At 37.7% G+C, this 21,320-nt stretch overlaps 2 protein-coding genes and 1 pseudogene across 5 annotated transcripts in view; 2 read left to right on the top strand and 1 right to left on the bottom strand.

Annotated features, from left to right (window-relative positions):
- Window positions 1-8,771, top strand: part of Mtmr10 (myotubularin related protein 10) — a 53,100-nt gene extending 44,329 nt beyond the window's left edge. For both annotated transcript variants that reach the window (XM_077800223.1, XM_077800224.1), the window contains 2 exons: window positions 4,308-4,490; window positions 5,604-8,771. In XM_077800223.1, the coding sequence (XP_077656349.1) occupies window positions 4,308-4,490; window positions 5,604-6,200 (780 nt within the window). In that variant the 3' untranslated portion in view covers window positions 6,201-8,771. The remainder of the gene's footprint in view (window positions 1-4,307; window positions 4,491-5,603) is intronic.
- Window positions 8,772-9,573: 802 nt separating this feature from the next.
- The window catches only part of Fan1 (FANCD2 and FANCI associated nuclease 1), a 33,591-nt gene continuing 21,844 nt past the window's right edge, over window positions 9,574-21,320 (bottom strand). For all 3 annotated transcript variants that reach the window (XM_026406978.2, XM_026406976.2, XM_026406977.2), the window contains 4 exons: window positions 17,982-18,085; window positions 17,551-17,745; window positions 16,846-16,974; window positions 9,574-9,891 (listed from right to left, as the gene is read on the bottom strand). In XM_026406978.2, the coding sequence (XP_026262763.2) occupies window positions 9,754-9,891; window positions 16,846-16,974; window positions 17,551-17,745; window positions 17,982-18,085 (566 nt within the window). In that variant the 3' untranslated portion in view covers window positions 9,574-9,753. The remainder of the gene's footprint in view (window positions 9,892-16,845; window positions 16,975-17,550; window positions 17,746-17,981; window positions 18,086-21,320) is intronic.
- On the top strand, window positions 13,923-14,550 carry LOC113195437 (protein HTATIP2 pseudogene; annotated as a pseudogene).

The raw sequence follows: 21,320 nt of genomic DNA, 5'->3' as shown, positions 1-21,320 counted from the left end.
CCAAGCCCTTCTGACTTTTAGTGTCTGGGCAGAGAAATCACTTGAAATCCAGATTGGTTTATCTCTATATGTGACCAGTCATTTTTCTCTTGGCAGCTTTTAAAATTCTATCCTTATACTTACATGTTAGATATTTTTACTGCAATGTGTCTTGGAGTGGATCTTGTATATTTTGTATATTCTTGTATATTTTGTATATTTGGAGTCCTATATGCCTCCTTCATTTGAATTTCCATTAAATTCTTGAGGTATGGTAATTTTTCTGATATTATTTAATTGAAAAGATTATGCATCAATTTAGCTTGTATTTCACAGCTTTAATCTATTCCAATAAATCTTCAACTCAACCTTTTAATGTTATCCCATATTTCTTGAATATTCTGTTCATGGAACATCTTTTCTTTATGGTTGACTTTATTTTAAAGGTTATATACCATGTATGAAGACCTGAAAATCTACTTTTAATGTGCTCCAATCTATTGGTGATGTTTTTCATTGAATTTTTAATGTGGTTTATTGATTCTTTCATTTTAAGGATTTCTGTTTGGTTCTTTTTCAGAATCTCTATCTCTTTATTGATGTGATCTTTCACTTGCTGTATTTTCTCTGATTTTACTCCTTACATCTTCTTCTAATTCATAAAACATTTTCACTATGAGCTTTCCAAATTCTTTCTCTGACATCTCCTCCACTGTGGTATCAATGAAGTCAATTGTTGAAGCATTATGGGCTGTTTGGGATGGTTTGTTTCCTTCCTTTTTCATATTGTTTGTATGTCTACCCATCTATTGATTTAGTTCTCACTTTTTAAACAAAGGACTACTTTGTGAACTACTTTCTCTTAAAAGCCCTCTCAATTCTGCTTTTCCTGTGCTGCCTTCTTACTGTGTTTTGAGGAGTTCGGGATTCACTACCTGACTTCCATCGTTTTCTAGTCCACTGATAAGAATGTAAATTACTTTAACCACCTTATGTGTTGTGCTTTGGGATTTATATTTTCACATTTGGGTTGGTTAATAAAAATGGTGTTGTCTGAAGACATTATTTCTTAAATCAGTGAATAAAAGGTGTGCCATGTAAGATCATTTCTCTTTGAGAGTCAAGGAGCAGGAGGTTTGGAGATGAAGTGTAGAGGCCGGATATGGTGGCACATACCTGTAATCCCAGTTACTTGGAAGTCTGAAGTAGGAGGATTATAAGTTTAAGGCCAGCTTGGGTAAATTAGCAAGGCCTGAAAAATAATTTTAGAGAGGCCCTGTCTTGATAAAAATGAAATGACTGGGGATATAGCTCAGTGGCAAAGTGTCCCTGAGTTAAATCCCGAGTTCTAAAGAAAAGAAATGAAGTGTAGGTACAGCAGTAGATTGAACTCTGGGCATTCCCTTAACCATGTGTTCTCAGAGTCTCTTCTGTCACGTGGCATTTCACTTTTAGGTATGGTTATAACTATATGATAATAGTTGTTTTTTTTTTTTTAAAGAGAGAGAGAGAGAAAGAGAGAGAATTTTTTTAGTATTTATTTTTTAGTATTCGTCGGACACAACATCCCTGTCTGTATGTGGTGCCGAGGATCGAACCCGGGCCAAACGCATGCCAGGCGAACACGCCACGGCTTGAGCCACATCTCCAGCCCTGATAATAGTATATTGACCTACAGTCAGAATCAGTTAGTATTAAGGAGAATCTCGTGCCAAGCTAGAAATTTTCTCCTCTTGATGTGTGTAGAAACCTTCTGAACACAGTTGTATCTACCTTCCTGTGAGCCAACAAGTCTCACCCATAAATACTGCAGTGACCAGGGAGAGAAATCAAAGGGCGGCCCATATAAGCATGAGGGAAACTATATAAGAAGGGGATTTTCATCACAGTGACCCCTGTGGTCTTCAGCCTCAGTATTAAGGTCCTGGTCTAGAAAAATTCTAAGCCTCCAGTTCGCTCAGGATTAAACCTGTGAGCCCGGGTTCATCATCTGTAACGTACATCCATCGATCTAATAGTCATGTTTTGGGCCTCATTGTACAAGATGAAAATGTTTTGTAAATTGTGAAATATTTTGTAAATTATTCTGGAGAGAGAGGAGTTTTTCTGGATTGTATGTATGAAAGACAAAATGGAGTATTAGTACTCACAGTAGGGAGAATTTCATTAATGGGGAGCATCCCAAAGAAAAGGACTGAAGGTGGGGTTTGATTATAGAGGCAGAAAATGGGCTCTGTGAGGGAGAGTGGAGTCTGGTCTCATCTTAGGCATGGAAGCCAGTTCTTAGAACACAGAAGGTAAGGAGGGAAGGCTGGCCCAGCATTGCCATTCTTGGGGAGCTCAGGGCTCAGAGAAACTCAGTCCTCTCCGTGTTTTAGATTGAATACCTTGGGAAGGAAATTTATATAAGCCTGCTTTCTTAAAAGGATTGAACCTTTCCAAAAACTGAACTGAGAACCAGTGATGAAGAGAGCTACGTAAAGCTGGTAAAGCTTACTTATTCCTAAGATAATGTTCTTCCAGTTCCTTGCTTTCATTTATTACACACTGTCATCATTTTTGTGCCTTTCTGACTGAGAGCTCATCCTTTCCTGGGCTCTGCTTGTCCCTCGGCTCTCTCCACCTTTTCCTTTGCTGCCCTGTGCACACAGCTGTTCACCCATGCACACAGACACACAGCGGGAGCTTGGGAAAGGGACAAGGGACCAGGATGCCTACCGCCACATTTGACTAAAATGTCCAATGAGAGGACATTGGCTTTGGGGTCCTGATGACATGGCATTGCTTTGGGTGGACTCCTGAGTGAAGAACTTGGGCCCAGAGATACTGTTGCTTATCTCTCTAGTCTACTTGACTAGATTCTGGATATGTCAAGATTTACTGACAAATAGATCTTTATTAGAAATAAAAGGCAGAGGGGCTGGGGATGTGGCTCAAGCGGTAGCGCGCTCGCCTGGCATGCGTGCGGCCCAGGTTCGATCCTCAGCACCACATACCAACAAAGATGTTGTGTCCGCCAAAGACTAAAAAATAAATATTAAAAATTTAAAAAAAAAAAAAGAAATAAAAGGCAGAGTTTTTATAGTATTGCATCTGCTTTCTGTTTCATGTCCTAGTGCTTTATTTATTTATTTTTTTTAATTTGGCTAATTCAAAAGTTGTTTCTCAGACACATATTATCAGGAATCCCTCCTTGGAACTAACATAACTGTTGTAGTCTTCCCCTTCTACAGGTTTGCCATAAGCCAATGGTAGTTCCTGTTTTTTCCATTCTGAGGCCACCTTGGACATTAGTGGTCAGGAGCTGTTTGTGGAAAATCTGATTTTCCTTGGAGATACATATTTTCAGTTTTCATATTTTTAAAAAAAGTGATTGTTTTTTTATATACTTTGCTAAGGAATTTGAGGCTTCTGTTTTACTTGATTTCAACAATTTAAAGAAGATGGGTTGTTTTTATCCATCCATATGTAGGACAAAATTTCAAATAACTAAAAAAAACCTTTTAGGTACATTTGCTTAATGAATTTTTAATTATTTGAAATAAGAATATTTTCTAAAGCTTCTTAAAAATGCACTGCCATTTCATAGGTTAACCATTTTTTGTTGATTCTAAGCCATCATTGCAGTAAAGAATATGCCTAGCTGTGACACAGCCACAGTCTCCTAATTGCTGTATTTTTAAAAATATTTTTTCTTTGCATTTTTACTAATTTATAAAAAAAGCTTATTTTTGTTTTGTAGCAAATTTGGAAAGTACTAAAATATATAGAACAGAAAATAAAAATCAATCATTTCCTACACTCCACAAACTCAGTATTAGGTATTATTTCCTCCAGGGAACTGTTATGCATAAACTTGAGGTAGCCTGCGTTAGTTAAGATGAGGGTCCTTTCTCCACACTGTTAAAGGTGAATGCTTAGTTTGAGTTTTCTGGAGGCTGCCATCCAGAGGAGCCCTATGCCCTCTTCCACAGTGAGGGCCTGGATGTCACCCCATGGCCTTAGGTTGCCTCCATTTATTGTGGTGAAAACCAGATCACCAGGCTTCATCATTCCAAAGTGGGGGCTTTGGCACATTCTAAGACTTTTTATGGTATCTTCTCTTATTAACATCCTTATTGTCTTCCTGGTTTGAAGGCTGGGAGCTTGATGAAGAGTCTGCTGCATTTGCTCACAGGGCAACAAGTACTGTTCTGGGGGTTTTGGATGCTCTAGTTCAGAACCTTTCACCTTCGTAATGATGAGGGCTCATCAAAAGAAAGGAGCCGAAATGAGAAAATCTTTAGCTGTGCATCCTTTCACACATGTTCAAATGTTTTACTTTGCAGGAATTTGCTATAAGCAAAAATATCCAATTGGGTGATGAAAAAGGCTTAAAATTCCCCTCAGTTTGGGACTGGTCTCTTCAGTTCACAGCAAAGGATCGGACGCTTTTCCACAACCCCTTCTACATTGGAAAGAGCACGCCTTGCATACAGAATGGCTCAATGAAGTCTTTTAAGCGAACGAAGGTTGGTTGTTGGGTTTTTTTTTGTTGGTTTTGTTTTGTTGTTGGTTCCAATAGGGCACCAACAACAAAAACCTCATGTTGGCTCACACATAACCAAAACATCTTTTTCAGAACACAGGTATTAAAAGTAGTCATTCCATTGATCTTTCTTCTAATTTTTATCTCCCCAAAGACAGTAGAATAAATCTGACCTCACATTCCTACATACATATACCACAGTGAATCTCACCAACATGTACATCCATAAGACACGAATGAAAAAAAAAAAACTAAAATAGCAGAAAGATCAATAGAATAGAGGGAAGGGAACAAGGGGTAGGAGGAAGGGATAGGAAGGGGAAGTGCTAGGGACTGAATTAGAACAGATTATATTGCATGTTTTTATAATTATGTCAAAATAAATTCTATTGTCATGTGTAGCTAAAAAGAATCAATTAAAAAAGGGAAAAAGAAGTTGCTATTTAGAGGTACATTAATGAGAGCCATAGTCAAAGATAAGTACTTATTTCTAGAAAACTTGAAAGAATATAGCAAATATGATAAACTGCAGATCTCACTAAAAGAAAATAAACAATTCTTTAAAAAAAAAAAAAACAGTAAAGTCACTTCCCAAGCAACACTATTAATGCAGGGTTTTGAGGGATCGTTTCCTTTTTTACTAATGTAACCATATTTGACTTTTCTTCTTGGTGTGTGAGGCTCACAAAGCCTAATCAGCAACTGAGAGTTGGCAGATCATACTCTGTGCCTAGAACCCTGTTTTCTGAAACACATCTAGTCTGCCCATTTTTTCTAGAATTAGCCAAGCCTAGTTTTTTTTTTTTTTTCCCTAACTCAGAAGCCATAAATGTGCACCCAAGGATTACTCACTCACCTTCTACCCCTATTCAGGTGTTAGAGCCTTAAGGAGAGTTAACCCCTAAAAACAGTGTTATTCCAGGGAAGGAGAATTGGAATAAGCATTAAGCATAAGGGAAAGAATGAAAATGTTCTCTGCAGCTGAAATTCCATCCATGTTCCATAAATACTGAGTTTATGTTTGCCATTGTACCTTTGGTCTTTCTTAAAAAGTGACGCTCCAGGAAAATAATGCTAAGATCTCTCTTCTCTGTAGAAAAGCTACAGCTCCACACTAAGAGGAATGCCATCTTCCATAAAGAATGGAATCATCAGTGACCAAGAATTACTGCCCAGGAGAAATTCATTAATATTAAAACTAAAGCCAGACCCACTTCAGCACACCGACAGCCAGAACAGTGATATGGAGCAGTATTTTAGAGAATGGTTTTCTAAACCAGCTGACCTGCATGGGGTTATACTGCCGCATCTCTCTGGAACACACATAAAACTGTGGAAACTGTGCTACTTCCGCTGGATCCCCGAGGCTCAGATCAACCTTGGGGGCTCCATCACCGCCTTTCACAAGCTCTCCCTTCTGGCTGATGAAGTTGATGTGCTCAGTAGGATGCTGCGGCAGCAGCGGAGCGGCCCCTTAGAAGCCTGTTATGCAGAGCTGGACCACAGCAGGATGTATTTCAGAGCCAGCGGCCCTCATGACACCTCCGGGACACCAGAGTTTCTCTCCTCTTCCTTTCCGTTTTCTCCTGTAGGAAATCTGTGCAGACGAAGTATTTCAGGAACGCCATTAAGCAAATTTTTAAGTGGGGCCAAAATATGGTTATCTACTGAGACACTTGCAAATGAAGACTAAAATGTAGTATTTTCTGAACATTTGAAGGGAAGCTCTATAAATTTTTCTGAATCAAAATTGTTAACCTAGGCATTTAAAACTGATAATTTTATATATAAGAATAATAGATGAAATTTGCACTAATATTTTAAAAATATGTTGAATCACTCTCCCTTTATAGTGGTTTAAGAGAAATGTAATTTTTGTTTTTTATGTTCTCTAGCATTAGAGTTCTGGCTTATTTTAGGTGATGTGCAGACAACGTTCTCCATTCTTTTAACTATGATCAAACCAATCAGGTGTTCTCTACTATATTTATTTTGTCTGCATTCATTCTTTGTACCCCCTACTAAAGCTTACTAGATACTTGGTTGGATTACCAACCTAAAGAAGTAGACATCAGGAAAGTTAAGAAATTAGTATTTAGTATACTTCCAGGAATCTCTAGGAAAACCCCCAAAAGACTTCAGTAGGTATTCCTGTATTTTTTTCTGGTCATTTTCTGTTTCTCAAATTGAGCTCAATTCATTCATTATTTTGAGACCAAATTTATTATTTTAGATCACCTTGTTTGGGTACTTAGATTACTGTGTTTTGAAATCATGAGCTTGCTTTTAAATCCACAGGACTAACTTTAAAACAGTGTGTACTGTAACTTTCAAGTATTCACTGTAGATAATAAAACAAGTGCCTTTGACATTAAGATATGAATAACACAGGAAATCTAATTTCACTTTTTAAAATTAGGAGGTTAAAATACTGAAAATAGGTTTTTCATACTAAGCTTCATAACAGTAGCCAGGAGTTCCCAAAGTAAATTTCTGTCCCTTTGAAAATCACTGAGGACACAGCAGCCTGAGTTCTAATCCTGAGAAGTTTGTCAGGCCATCCAGCCCTAGCTCTGGCAGACTGGTTCCTAGACAGTAGAGTGCTATCTGCATAGACCGCAAGGCCTGCTTGGAGGCATCCCTGGCTTCCCTGTCAGCATTCCCAGCCTGGTGAAGTGTTGCTGGCAGGCACACCATGGAAATAACTAGTGAAGTCACAAGTCAGGGCACCTGCACAGAAGTGCTTCTCCTAAAGTTCTTAATGCTTACAAATAAAGAACAGGAGAAATAAAAGTGTACTTCTCTCAAAATACTGCTGTTCTAATACAAAGAACTCCCTCACATGCTTTCCTGACTTTTGACAGCAATATTAAGAGGAGACCAATAAATTTAAAAAGGTATATTCCTGATCTGAAATTCCCGTTTTCAAACTATAAGAACCTAGCCAAGGTCCAAGCTTAAGCTCCTTAAAATGGTGCTGCTGGTAGTGGCATTTAGTGCCATTCCCCCCAACAAATCCCCATCTGCTTAAAAGATACATGTATTCAAATCTGACTATGTTAAAGTTCCTTAAACTGCCATCTTGAGAATTTTGAAAAAAAAAATTATAGTAAAGTATCTAGTTAGCTTATTTCCTTTCCCCAAACAAGTTTTTTTTTCCAGGATAGTTTTACCTATATGTGTACTAAACAGCTATTTCTACTTTAATTGTATGCCTCTTAAAAATTGTTTTTTCTTAAAAGTGTCTTAGGAAATTTCTCATTTTGTGGATAAACGCAATGTTTTGAAAGCCAACTTGTTTCGTAGAAAACAAGAGCTATTTTCAGTATGTACAAATAACATTATTGTCACTAAAGATTTTATAATCCTTGATTAGAAACCAGCCCCAACCCCTTTAAGACACCATAGTATTTTCTGCTATTGAAATTTTAATAATAATTCCCCCTTCTTCACTAAGCTGCTTTTTTATTATTATAAATTGTTCTAAATTTATTTTTTGAATTGAACACCTATTTCTGTATAATTTTCTTTCCTCACACATTTATTTCAACTCCTTTAGATTTTTATGTGTGTGTGTGAATTTATAAGTTTAAAAAAGATTAGGTACTATTAATACTGTTTTAAAATAGAAAAATGCATATTTTTGTATGATAATCAAATGTAGTAAAATATGGGGTTTGTCTTATTTTTACTGAATAGTTGTTATTATCATGATTATTGTGTCACAGTTCATTGTGCATAATATGAAAAACAACTATTAACAGCCTTAAGTCTGGGCCATTATAAAGCTGCTTGGCATCTCTACGAACAAAAATGACACTGTGGTGACAGAAATGGTAAGTATGGCTGCGTGCAATGTACCAAAGAGAGCTCAACACCCCTAGTCCCCGTGGCCCTGTGGAGCCTGTGGTGATGGAATCCAGGCAAAGGCCAGATAGCATTGGACTTCCTAGTGTTGGACTTGAAGATGTACAGTGTCTCACTGTTGTTTTATGATGGGAACCAATTTTAAAACCAAAATTGTCTAACTTTATTTAAGGAAAGGATATTAATTTGTACTAACATGGTGAAAACTGTTCAACACAACTTTCAACAAAATCTTCTTGCTGTGGCAGTAACCTCAAGTAGTTAAAACTTGACTTAGAAAACAAAACCTTTGTGCCTAAAACTGATGACTTGAGTTGAAGTAGGATGAGTAGGAAAGATCTTGTTCAGCAGAATGAATGTGAAGGAAATCTTGATGCTGAATAAAATTTCCATGAAATTATTTGTCATAATTATTAATATGAAATATGCCAGAGCACAGTGACTGAAGATGTGTAAATACCTCTCTTACCTATACATACTGCCTCATTCACACAGGGTTTTGCTTGCCCTCTAAAATGGAGTCATGATCAGTAACAATTTTTACATTTTAGAAATGGCTGTATTTAGGCCATGTGGGTAGTAATAAACCATTCCCTAACTGGTCCTTCCATTTAATAAACACAAAAACTGGGAGTTAAGTTTCTCCCAGAAGTTCCCAGTCTATGGGAGACCAAGGACTCTAGCCCACATCCTGGGCCTAGCATTTATTTAAATCACCTTTCTGCCTGCTTGAGACCCAACAATGGTGATGAGCAGCCTTGTTTCAACATAGAGGATGAAGAGGTACAACTGCCTTGAAAAATACTGCTCGTGCTGTTGGCAATCTTGCCCTAACTGGTAATAGCAAGCATCTACAGATGCTGTACTATAAGAAGTTAAGAAATTCAAGAGAACTGTATAATTCCTGAGGCAATCTGAATCTGCACTGTTGTTTCTGCCCTTCTTGAGTAGTCACAAAACAAGAATATTTAACAGCTAAATGTGTAAAAGAGTATAGAAAGACTTGAATTCAAGGATCTTCGTTTCCAAATTATTTGTTACTTTTATAGAAGACCTAAGCTGAAAGCTATGAACTACGTTTGCATTTCTGTTTTTGCTTTTATTTTTCTTAAGTCTAATTTATTGGCATAGATGTATCCAGCTCCTAAAATGGCCAACGGGGTTTTGACCATTTATAAAAAAGACCATTACCCACTGTGTGGGATCAATTCATGTATTTCAAACAGACACCATGTTCTCCGAGATACAGACACTATACAATGATCAATTAGTAATTCAGGTTTATAACTGACGATAAAATCAAAATTAAATACAATGTAATACTACTTTATGCTTTTAAAAATATTACTGTATGAGTAAATATTCCCAATTTGATGGCTTTAGCTGAGGCCTTTGCTCTTAGCTCCAACTGCAACCACATGGCAGACTTCTACTTCAGCCCCCAACTTCTGCAGTTCATCCAACCAGATCATTTGCTTTTGTGAAAGTCGATCACTGGGGCCTTTAACTTCTACAAGCTGGAAGATAAATTTTTAAAAATTAGTATTCTACTGAAACTTTTAAAAAATTAGTATTTTACTGAAACTGAACAGTTACCCAGATGTTAGCTATAGTCATTTTCACTGACAATTATTTATAAATGGCTTACTCTATTACACTACTCTTTACATATACAAAGCAATACATATGTAAAAAAAAATTGAGAAATATTTCTGTTCTGTAGAAACTAGGCAGTTATTCATAAGGAATTTGCAAACTGATTCTTAGTATAAAACTATTGAAAATTTATTTTAAAGCAAATATTATTGTTATTCCCCTATTTAAAACCATCCAATTACTTGTTATATTTACAACTGAATCTAAATTTCTTATCCTAACCTACAAAACTAGGATCTGGGCCCTACCAATCATTCCAAAGGCCTCCTTTCAGATTAACCTATGCTCTTTCCAAGGGCCCTCACACTATTCCTCTATTAAAGGACATTTCTCCCTGTTTTTCATATGCCTGATTTCTTATCTTTCAAGCAGCTTAAACCTATCTCACAGGCCCACCATATCTCTAAGGAGATGGATGGAGCTTCATGTACTTATTTATTTCATGGCAATTTATCACAAGATAGATATTTTTATTACAGATCAGTTCCATAAAGGCAGGAACTCTGTCAGTTCTGTTCACTGCACACTACTGAACTAGGAGACAGAAATAAAAACAATCCCAGGGGAAGTATAGAAAAAAACTTTTTAAAACAGTATTCTGTAGCCTAATGGACATTTAGGGTTCCCAAAGGAAAGAGAGGAGAAAAAAAATTATTTTTACTGAGTAATGGCCAAATTTTTTCCAGATATGATAAACTAGAAACACAAAACTTTAATGAAGCCAAGCACAGAAATATCAAGAATAGTACTACACTAAGAAATACAATGATTAAAAAGTATAATCATCAATAAAGGGATTATCTTTAGAAACAGCCAGGATTTTTAAAATGCTAGCTAGAAGAGAGTGAACCAGTATTTTAAAAGTATTAAAAGAACTGTCAACATAGAATTCTGTGCACAGAGAAAATAATCTTCCAAAAATAATGGCTAAATAAAGACTTTTCAGAAGTCCTACAAGACCTAAAAAATATGATTGGAAGACCTCTGCTTCAAGAAGATGTTAAAGGAAATTTTTCAACTAGGAAAATGATACCAAAGGGAAATGTGGATCTGTACAAAGGAATAACAAGCGTTAGAACTGGTCTACGTGTGTAAATAGACCCATTAAGTATTTAACTCAGCTGCAGAAAGCAAAAATAATGTGTTACGGAATTTATTACGTGTAGAAGTGAAATGCATGAGAACACAAATGCTAGGAGGGAGATAGATATAAGAATAATCTGTTGCACAGTTATTCATACCATACATGAAATGTGTAGTATCACTTGAAGGTAGACAGTAACTTTTAAGATTAGTACGACCATGTAAGAAACACAACAGAGTTGTATCCTATAAGTTAAGGTAAAAAAATGCAATCTTTAAAAGAAAGAAAAAGAAGAAAAGGGAGAACAAAAGAGACCTGAGACAAAGAGAAAACAAGTATTAAGACTCAAAACCAAGCATTTCAGTAATTACATTAAATTTAAATATTAAAGACAAAAGTTAGATACCACGATTAAAGGCAAAAGTTAGGCTGGATTAAAAAGACTAAAAGGCAAGATGCAATAATATGCTGCCTGTAAGAAACTCATAGAAATATAAAGATAAATTAGGTTAAAAGTGAAAGAATGGAAGCCAAACATGGTGGTGTACACCTATAATCCCAGCAGCTATTTTGGAGGCAGGAGGATCCTGAGTTCGAAGCCAGCCTCAGCAAAAGCAAGGCACTAAGCAATTCAGTGCTCGGGATGTGATTTGGTGGTCAAGTGCCCCTGAGTTCAACCCCCAATACCGCCCCCCAAACAGTACAAGTGTGGAAAAAGATGTATCATATTAACACTAATCAAAAGAATGCTGAGAAATTTGATTTCTAAATTTAAAAAAAAATTATCAGGAATAAAGGAAGGACATTTCAAAATGATAAAAGGGTTGATTTGTCAAAAGGACTTGACAATTCTAAATTTATGCATCTAATCCTAATTTCAAAATGCATGAAGCAAATATTGATAGAGATGCAAGAAGAAACATACAAATTCACAGTTATAATCAGAGATGTTAATGTTCTTCTCTCAAAAGTTTATAGAGCAAGTTAATAAGGAACAGTAAGGACACAGAAAACTCAAACAACAGTATAAATCAACCTGAGATAATTGATTGACATTTTAAAATACTGTTCCTCTTTCCCAACAAGTTAAACACATATTTAAGTTTGCAAACAGAAGAGTCACCAAAGCAAACCGTGTAAGTAAGACTATATAAAACGTCTAAGTCTCAAATTTGCTAGGATCCTAGTCATATAAAACATGCCCTCTGATTTTAGTAGAGGAAACCACAAATCAACAGCTGAAAGATAACTGGATAAATTGACTCACTTGTAATCAAGTCATGGTTCAAAAAAGAAATCAAAAGGGAAAGAAGAAAGTTGTGGGTTTTTCTTTTTTCTGTTTTTCTGGGTGCTAGGGAATCAAACTCAGGACCCTGCATACAAGCACTCTACTACTGAGCTACATCCCCAGTTCCAAAAAAGTATTTTGAACTGAATGAAAATGAAAACAACATATCAGATTTGTGAGATTCAGGTAAAGCAGTGCTTATAAAGAAATGTATAGTGCTAAACACCTTTATTAGAAACTTTTTAAAAATTGTTCTTTTTAGATATACATAACATTTTGACATATTATACATACATGGAGTTTCACTGGTTGTGTATTTATATATGAACATAGGAAAGTTATGTCTGATTCATTCTACTGTCTTTCCTATTCCTTTCCCCTCTCCCTTCCCTTCATTCCCCTTTGTCTAATCCAATGAACTTCTATTAGAAAAAGAAACTTTCTTTTTCTTTTTTTGCAAATGACAAAGCAAATTTACTTCCCCAACAAATACATTGTGTTTTCCTATGAATAATCCAATATAATCGACAAAGAAATAATCAGTAACTTTATTGAGCATAATAAGTAAGTTTAGGAAACCGACCAAACATATTAAGGTATAACCATGCACCAGTACTACATAATTAGAATATGATATTTGAAACTGGACTTATAAAAAGAAACTTTCAAAGTAATGACTACAACTTCCTTTCTAAGAAACCATAAATAACAATTAAATCCAAAGTAATCAGAAGAATGGAACTTATAAAGTGCAGAAATCAATGAAACAAACACATTAGAGAAAAATCAATGATAACAAAAGCTGGTTCTTTGAGAAAAATCAATAAAATTGATAAATCTCCCACCAGATAGGTCACAAAAAGAAAAGATACAGACCACTAATATCAGAATAAAAGCATGACAGAAATAATGATTCTACAGATATTTAAATAACAAGGAGACACAGGAACAATTTTATGCCAAAAAAATTCAACAACTTACATGAAATGGACAACTTCTCAAAAGACACAAACTCCCAAAGTTCAATCAATATAACATGAATAGCTCTATGTTGATTAAAAAAGAAATGTAGAGTTTTGAAGTTTCCCAAAAAGAAAACTCCAGGCCTGTTGGGCTTCCCTGTTTAATTCCACCAAAGATTTTATGGACTAATAATAATTGTAAACAAACTATTCCTGAAGACCAAAAATGTTATCTTCCATCCCATTCTATAAAGGCCAGTAATATATTGCCCTGAAACCAAAACTCAGCAAAGATATTATAAGAAAACTACAGATCAATATCTTTCATGAACATATATGAATAAATTATAATATTTTACAAAATCAAATCCACACTTTATCACAATTATTATGTGAGGCTTATCTAAGAAATGCAAGTTAGGTTGTAAGATTGAAAAATCAAGTGGTAGAGCATTTACCCAGCATACAGGAGGTCCTGGGTTTGATCCCCAGCACTACAAAAACAAAACAAATAAATAAAGATTCCAAACCAAGCTCTTCTGGGAAATCACCTGGAAGATGAACCATCATGGCCCAGAGGAACTGCAGAATCTTCAGAAAGACTTTAGGATATAGAATAAATCCATCTACATTCTGGGTACCAGAAGAGAGAAACTTGCTGAAATGATCTTAAAAACAATCCTAGAACTGAGCCAGTTTTCCAAAGTGTTTCCAGTTTTCTCACTGGCTGGAGAAAGCTGACTTTTGATGAGGAAGCCCAGGATACTGTGCATGAAGCAGTGGTAGACATTGTAAAGTTGGATGCTTTCAAAGTCACGATGTTGGATACTGTTGTCTGGGTACCAGAAAAGTACCCAGGATGGAAAAATTTGTTTATTTTGACTAAGATTATGTGCTAAAAGTCTGCCACGTTATCCAGAGTAGAAGGGTGCAAACATTTCAACCTGCTTTTATCCAAAGGTACAGATAAGTTGAGCAATTTTTAATATCTACAAGTTAAGGGAGAAGTGGAAGCCAGGGCTAAAGAAATATTTAATTTTATTGTTACTCAGTATTTAGGCCTGGAGTTCTATTAAAAAACAGGCAAGAATCTCACTGGAGTGAATGGTTGATGAGGAAGTTCTTGAGTCTCTTGGGCCTCTGGCTGCTCTTGGCCTGTGGTGACTTGTGGCTAGAGTGATGTTGAACAGCTGTTGAGATCAAGCAATGAGTAGATGGAATTCTGAATAAAAGGGCCAGCCAAGACTTGAGGAAGCCAACAGTTTCCTTAAGCCATAGCCAAAATGAAGAAATGCTTCTTACTATGAAGCTCAATACCCATCACCAATTTCTGGGTCTAAAATGTCTTTACTTTTGTCACTTCAGTATCCTCAGCCACCCATATCCAATCAAGAAAGGATTATGTTCTATATTCCTACTGGTTCAAGCCTGATTGTACATACCCTCACTCACACCCTTTGAATCATAATTTGGGGGATGTGGACACAGGAATCTGTAGTTTTCTGTTGCTTTTTTTTTTTGTACCAGAGACTGAACTCAGGGGCACTGGACCACTGAGACACCTCCCAGCCCTATTTTATATTTTGTTTAGAGACAGGGTCTCATTGAGTTGCTTAGCACCTGCTGTTGCTGAGGCTGGGCTCTGAACTCAGGATCCTTCTGCCTCAGCCTCCCGAGCCACTGAGATTACAGGCATGTGCCACCGTGCCTACCAGGAATCTGTAGTTTTCTTTGAACTTCCTTGGGTGGTTCTGATAACCACTGTTTGGAAGGCCTTATGTACCATCTCAATGAGCTCTGCTGTACAGTTTACCATAGTCCTGTCTTTGACTTATACAAGTACTAATTAATTATACATAACTGCTTACCTGACTATTGTGTGCCTTTGTAACTTCTTTAGAATATGTTAATAAAATATTTAAAGATTCAAAAACCAATGTAAATTATGTTATTAACATAGTAAAGAGAAAATCATATAATAATGTCAAATTTTTAAATATTTTTCATTGCAGATGGACACAATGCCTTTATCTTATTTATTTACTTTAATGTAGTGCTACAGATCAAACTGAGTGCCTCTCATGAGTGAGGCAAGCACTCCACCACTGAGCCATAACTCCAGCCCTAATTTTTTAAAAACATTTGACAAAATCCAACTAACTCCTGATAAAAACTCTTAGAAAACTTAGATATAAAGGAAAATCTCTTAATCTGATAAAAGGTACTTACAAAATATCTGCATCTGACACAATACTTAATAATGAAAGACTAAGAGCTTTCCCTTAAGATCAGAAACAAGGGATGCCAGTCTTCCCACTTACAGTCTATATAGGAGGTTCTGCCAGTGCAATCAGTCAGGAAAGAGGAAAGAAAATATCAATACTAAAAAGGAAGAAATTAAGACTCTCTTTCTTAGCAGACAATCTGAATGCTAATGTAGAAAATCCAATGAAATACACCAAAAAGTTTTCAGAATACAAATCAATGTGCAAGAATCAACTATATTTCTATATAGTAGGAGCAAGCAACTGGAAGTTGAATAAGTAGCATCAAAAATATAAAATACTTAATAAGGATCAACTTATATTTTAATTTCTCTTAGAAATGTTTTTAGTTTTCAGTGTTCAGGTTTTGTATATCTCTTAACAGGTTGATCCTTATTAAATATTTTATATTTTTGATGCTGCTTATTCAACTTCCAGTTTGCTTGCTGCTACTATATAGAAATATAATTGATTCTTACATATTGATTTGTATTCTGAAAACTTGATATGTCCTTTTATTAGTTTAAGGACCTTTTTGATATCTGACACCAAAAATATGATCCATTAAAGAAAGGTAAGCTGAACTTTGTCAAGATTTAATACTTCTGCTCTTCCAAGACACTATTATGAAAACAAAAAGAGAAGCCATAGACCTAGATGAAATACAACCGAGACTTGTATCCAGGAAATATATATATATATATAATATACACACAAGTTTATTTTTAATCTTGAAACTCAATAAGAAGCAACCAACCAACCAGTGCAGCATAGCAGGGCAGGGTTCAGGGTAGGCAAGTAAGGTACCCCATGGACAACAACTGAGGAGGTGCTCACTCTCAGGGAGCATAACAAAGCTCTTTGTGTCTACACCCTATGGGACCCACTCCCTCTGAGTGTGTGCCGGACCTGGTGACTTATTCTGAGAACAGAAACAACAAGAGTGATGGATTGCTACTTCCATGATGAAGGTGCAGGAGACCTGGACTTCCATCAGGCTCAATGGCTCCTCTCACTCACCTGCTCTGATGAAACAAGCTACTTTGTAGTGCACAGCCTGAGGGAGGACACCCCCTGCCCAAACCCCTGCCCTTGGTCCAGGAGCTCTTGAGGAATTCAGTTTTGGAAGCAGCCACACAAGTAGTGTCTAAAGTGAGGCCTCTGATTCAGTTGCAAATAAAATTACAAACATAACTTTCCATTCTGGTTCCACTGACCTTAAAACGGTGATTCTGGGAGTTCCACACCACCAAGTCAGGGAGGCCCCCTCGGCAGTGTCGGAAGTCAGCAGCCAGTCGCCTGCACACACCACTGAGGATGGGACCCCCCAAGCAGGAGACAAGATCCTGAACACAAAACACATGAATATTTCATGTTGTATTTCATCCTCAAATAGGCTTCAGCAACTATGAGACAAAGAACAACTCCAGAGTAGTCCAACAGAAATGGATTCCAGGTACACCAAAGATTGTTTTGCTGCTTATACAGGGACCAGAGCCACTGCCAAAAATCCCCACTAATGAGCTCTGGGGAAGCAGTTTCTCTTCAGTCAGTTATCAGGCTTCTGCCCTGTGTGAACATTCTGGGGAACATCTGAGGAAGAAGGAACTTTAGAGTCAGAACTCAGGAATATGACTGCAATGACTCATAGAGGCCAGTAGTTAAAAAGAGACAGAAAAGAGTCCTGTCAAGCAAAAAGAAGCTATCTGTATGTGTGTGTGTGTGTGTGTGTGTGTGTGTGTGTGTCCCTCTCTCTCTCTCTCTCTCTCTCTCTCTCTCTCTCTCTCTCTCTCACACACACACACACACACACACACACACACACACACACGTGTGTGCATTTTGATAGTTGCCAAAAAGACACCCTGGACCAGGGAGACATCACTTTGGGACCAGCTCTTGCCACAAAGATGAACTGTTACCTGAGCTTGCCGAAGAGAAGTGAAGCGGTCCCAGCTGACAAGAGAAGCCACTCTGCCTTCCTGGGCCTGCCATGTGGCTGCCACCCAGGCTCGCAGGTTCTCTGCAGGGGCACTGTGAATCATCTGCAGTCTGGCCTCAAGGGCTGGGCCCCTGCTGGTGAAGAAGCTGTCTGTGCACAAGTCCAGTGGGGATGCCTGTGTCACAGAGAAAGCAAGCTCTCACAGCATGCCTAGAGAGCAGACTCCTCAACAATACTCAAAACCTATGCAATTTGGAAAATGGCCGGTTGGTTGAAACATTCTTCTTCTCAAAAGGTTTGCAAAAATTATCTGATATATATAACCAATATGAAAGGAATTTATTACACAAGTGGGTGTGAATCACAGGCACATGCAGAAGGGTCTCCTCATGAGCAGCACTGACGACTTACCTGGTAGGCGTTTCTGAAGACGTCTGGTATCCCATCCATGAAGATTATATCCCACAGAAGGAGGCCATACAGGGTGCTGAAGGTAGACCCTTCTCCATGGATCCCTGCAACAAATCATACACATGGAGGAAAAATCAGTTTTGTCTGTTTTCTTTTTCGAAAATGCCACTGTCATCTGCTGCATATTCAATTTCAAGGAAATAATAAATATTTTTAGCCTGAAGAAAATGCTAGTTTCATGCCATTCCTAAATCATTTTCTTATATTATTTGCATACAGAAGCCCACTGAAGGGTGAAAATCTTAGTAATCATGGAAAAGTTCAAATGAACATTGCAAGGCCACAAAGCAGTGTTTTTCACTTTAGTGAATAACCTAAGGAACATGTTTTCTTAAAAAAAAAATACTAATAATAAAAAAGCAGGTTCCCTCCTCAGCTCTGATTTAGTGGTGGAGGCTGAGCTGGGTACAGAATCCACAAGCAGGCTCTGTGTCAGGCATCCCCCAATATCCCTCAAGAATATGTCCATAAAGGGACTGACAGGAGGAGACTGGGGAGCAGTGGCCATGTCCACACCCCCAGACTTAGCAGGTGCTGCTACACTTCACCTCACTCACCTACACACTATGTTGCTTTGGCCTGAACAAGGTCTTCCCAGTGTTTCCAGTATTCAAGGCTTTTATAGAAGCTTTCAGTCTTAAAAACCATTTAATTTAGATACTCCATCCTCATGTCCCACACACATTACTAACTGGGAGAATACCTCAGAGAAAGAAATAAAGTGCCAGATCACTGAAAGCCAAAGGCAGAGTCCATAACCAGATAAGAGTGGGCTTTGGCTGTTTTGCTAAATGGGATACCATTAAATGGGTTGGTCATTCATCCACCAACCATTCTTTACCTCTCCTTTGGCTGATATGTTTCATTCCATAATAAAATTAACTTAATTTTTAAAAAATGGGTTTTGGCATAGCCCCATACCTCTGTCTCCAGAGAGTTCCTGTTTGCCAAGCTATTCTGAGCTGAGCTTCTCTGTATATCACCACACCCAAAAGGGAAGGCAACCACATGGATACCTCTCTGCACATTACTGCTTTGGCTAAAGGAGGCACCAAACAACAGACTCCACTTCTGACACACTATGCACACTGGCAAGAAAGTTCCTCTGGCTGGCCAGACTCTTGACACTGCAGGCCCTGGTCCACATGTGTAAGGTCACAATGAGCACAGGGCAGAAAGCCAAGACCAGACAACACCACTCATCTGCTTGGGAGGCTGGCCTGAGGGGCTGCTTGCTCACTATGTGCCTTCCTAGGCCTGCCATGTGGCTGCCACCCTGGCTCGCAGGTTCTCTGCAGGGACACTGTGAATCATCTGCAGTCTGTGGGCACAAAAAAGTGCTCTTGGGACAGAGACCAGAGTCTCCATCAGCAGAGTATATGACCTGTTCCTCTGTCCTGCATTCCTGAGCTGTGCCAGACTCTCTTTGTTCTGTCCCTGTCTTAGTTCTAGCCCCTGGTCTCTGTAGCCTGTCTCTATGATTCAAAAGAACAGAGGCAAAAACAGGACTTGTTTGGAGCCACTGGCTAAAGCCTTGAACTTTACTAAAAAGCTTTGTACCAGGATACTGGGCTCCTGTCCTGCCAGGAAGAAAGTTAGGCCTTGACTTCTAATCAGCTTCCTGTCCTTTTGTATATACTGCTCAGTCAGGAATATGGAGGCCAGAATTGTTCCTGAACTTCTTGGCAAGCCACGTGATGCATGTGGACTCCAACTGAAGTCATTTTTGGTGCAATCCTTCTGAGAAATCCAGAAATAATCATCCCTAAAGGGGTTTGAGATTACCCTTATGTGAAATCCCCTCTAGACTAAAGCCCAGCAAGTATTCAGCTCATTTTCATTGCATCAAAATTAAAAAATGAAAAATATATCTATACAGAAATATATTTTTATAAAAACTATTTAGTATTCTATGAAGAGAATTTTCCAACAGTTTGTCAGGGTAATGGCTTGGTTTACAGCCTGCCCTTTCTTTCAGCAACTGCCCAGCTTTCACATCTCCTATGACATTATCTGGGAGCTGGAATTCTCATTCTGTTCTTTTCTGTCTAGGCTTTTCAGGCCTACTGTATCTCTGTTTTCACTGGCCTCCACACTTCTTCCCCAATAGCATCACCCTTCCCTATAATAAAGATTATATAGATTAATCTTAGCACTCACCAGAAAGAAACCCATATTTTATAAAATTCTATCTTGTAGTTATCCTTCTAAAACTGTCATTAATCTGAACACTCACATGATGCTGAAATGGAGTAATGTCTTGATTTTTACCTATCTGAAGATATCGAGTATTTTTTCACACTAGTGTCCCTACAGCACAGGCACAGGGAAAATGCTGCCTGGACGTGAGGATGGGAAAGACTTGTCCCCAGGAGTGGCCCATGTGAGCTGCAAAACAAGTACCATGAGAGGACACCTGGGGTCAGCTTCCAAATTCCAGGGGAAATCGGTAGGAAAAGAAAGAAAGAAGACTAGAGCTGGGTGAGTTTAGAAGATCAGAAAGGTTTTCCAGTTTTGTTTTTTTTTTAGTTATAGTTGGACACAATACTTTTATTTTCATTTGTTTTTATTTTTATGTGGTGTTGAGGATTGAACACAGCACCTCATGTGTGCTAGGTGAGCGTTCTATCACTGAGTCACAACCTCAGCCCCAAGGTTTTCCACTTTTGCAGAGTCATGGTCACTATCCTCCATAATAAAAAGTTTCATAAAAATCAAAAATCAAAACAAAACATTAGAGCCAGGCCCTCAGGGTATCTCCAGGACAACTAGCCCTACTTTATTCCTTATCTTAAATATAGAACAAAGGAGATTCCTCTGTAATTCTTCCCTCCTTGATTTACTTTTATTCTTCTACTCAGTACTAGATTCTACTAAGGGCCAGGAATGACAATTTTATTTTACCAATTATAAGGCAAGTAAGTGCTCAATGTCTTCACTTGACCCTGAACCTTAGATAAAGCACTGAATTTACAGTGAGACCAAAATTCTCCGAGACCAAAATCAAAGAAAGAATAAAAGAGGGGAAGAGAAGCTGATGTTGGTGAATACCCAAACAGAAGGAGTTTCTAAGTGACCTAAGAAATGAGTCAGTTATTTTGTAAAAAATGAAACCCTTATCTGTTGTTATGTAATAGTGCTTGTGACAAGAGACATCCAAAGCAGCTCTCATTCTGAGTGACTCCACAAACATACAGCCTGCACAAGCAGGATCCAACCATAACACATGTGGTCCACAACTGTGCCTCACTCCTGGGAGGTACAGCCATGGCCAACAGG

This window comes from Urocitellus parryii, chromosome 6, assembly GCF_045843805.1.
Source record: "Urocitellus parryii isolate mUroPar1 chromosome 6, mUroPar1.hap1, whole genome shotgun sequence".
NCBI classification, from domain to species: Eukaryota; Metazoa; Chordata; class Mammalia; order Rodentia; family Sciuridae; genus Urocitellus; species Urocitellus parryii.
Note: the sequence above shows the minus strand (reverse complement) of the source record. Positions and strands in the feature narration are given on the sequence as shown.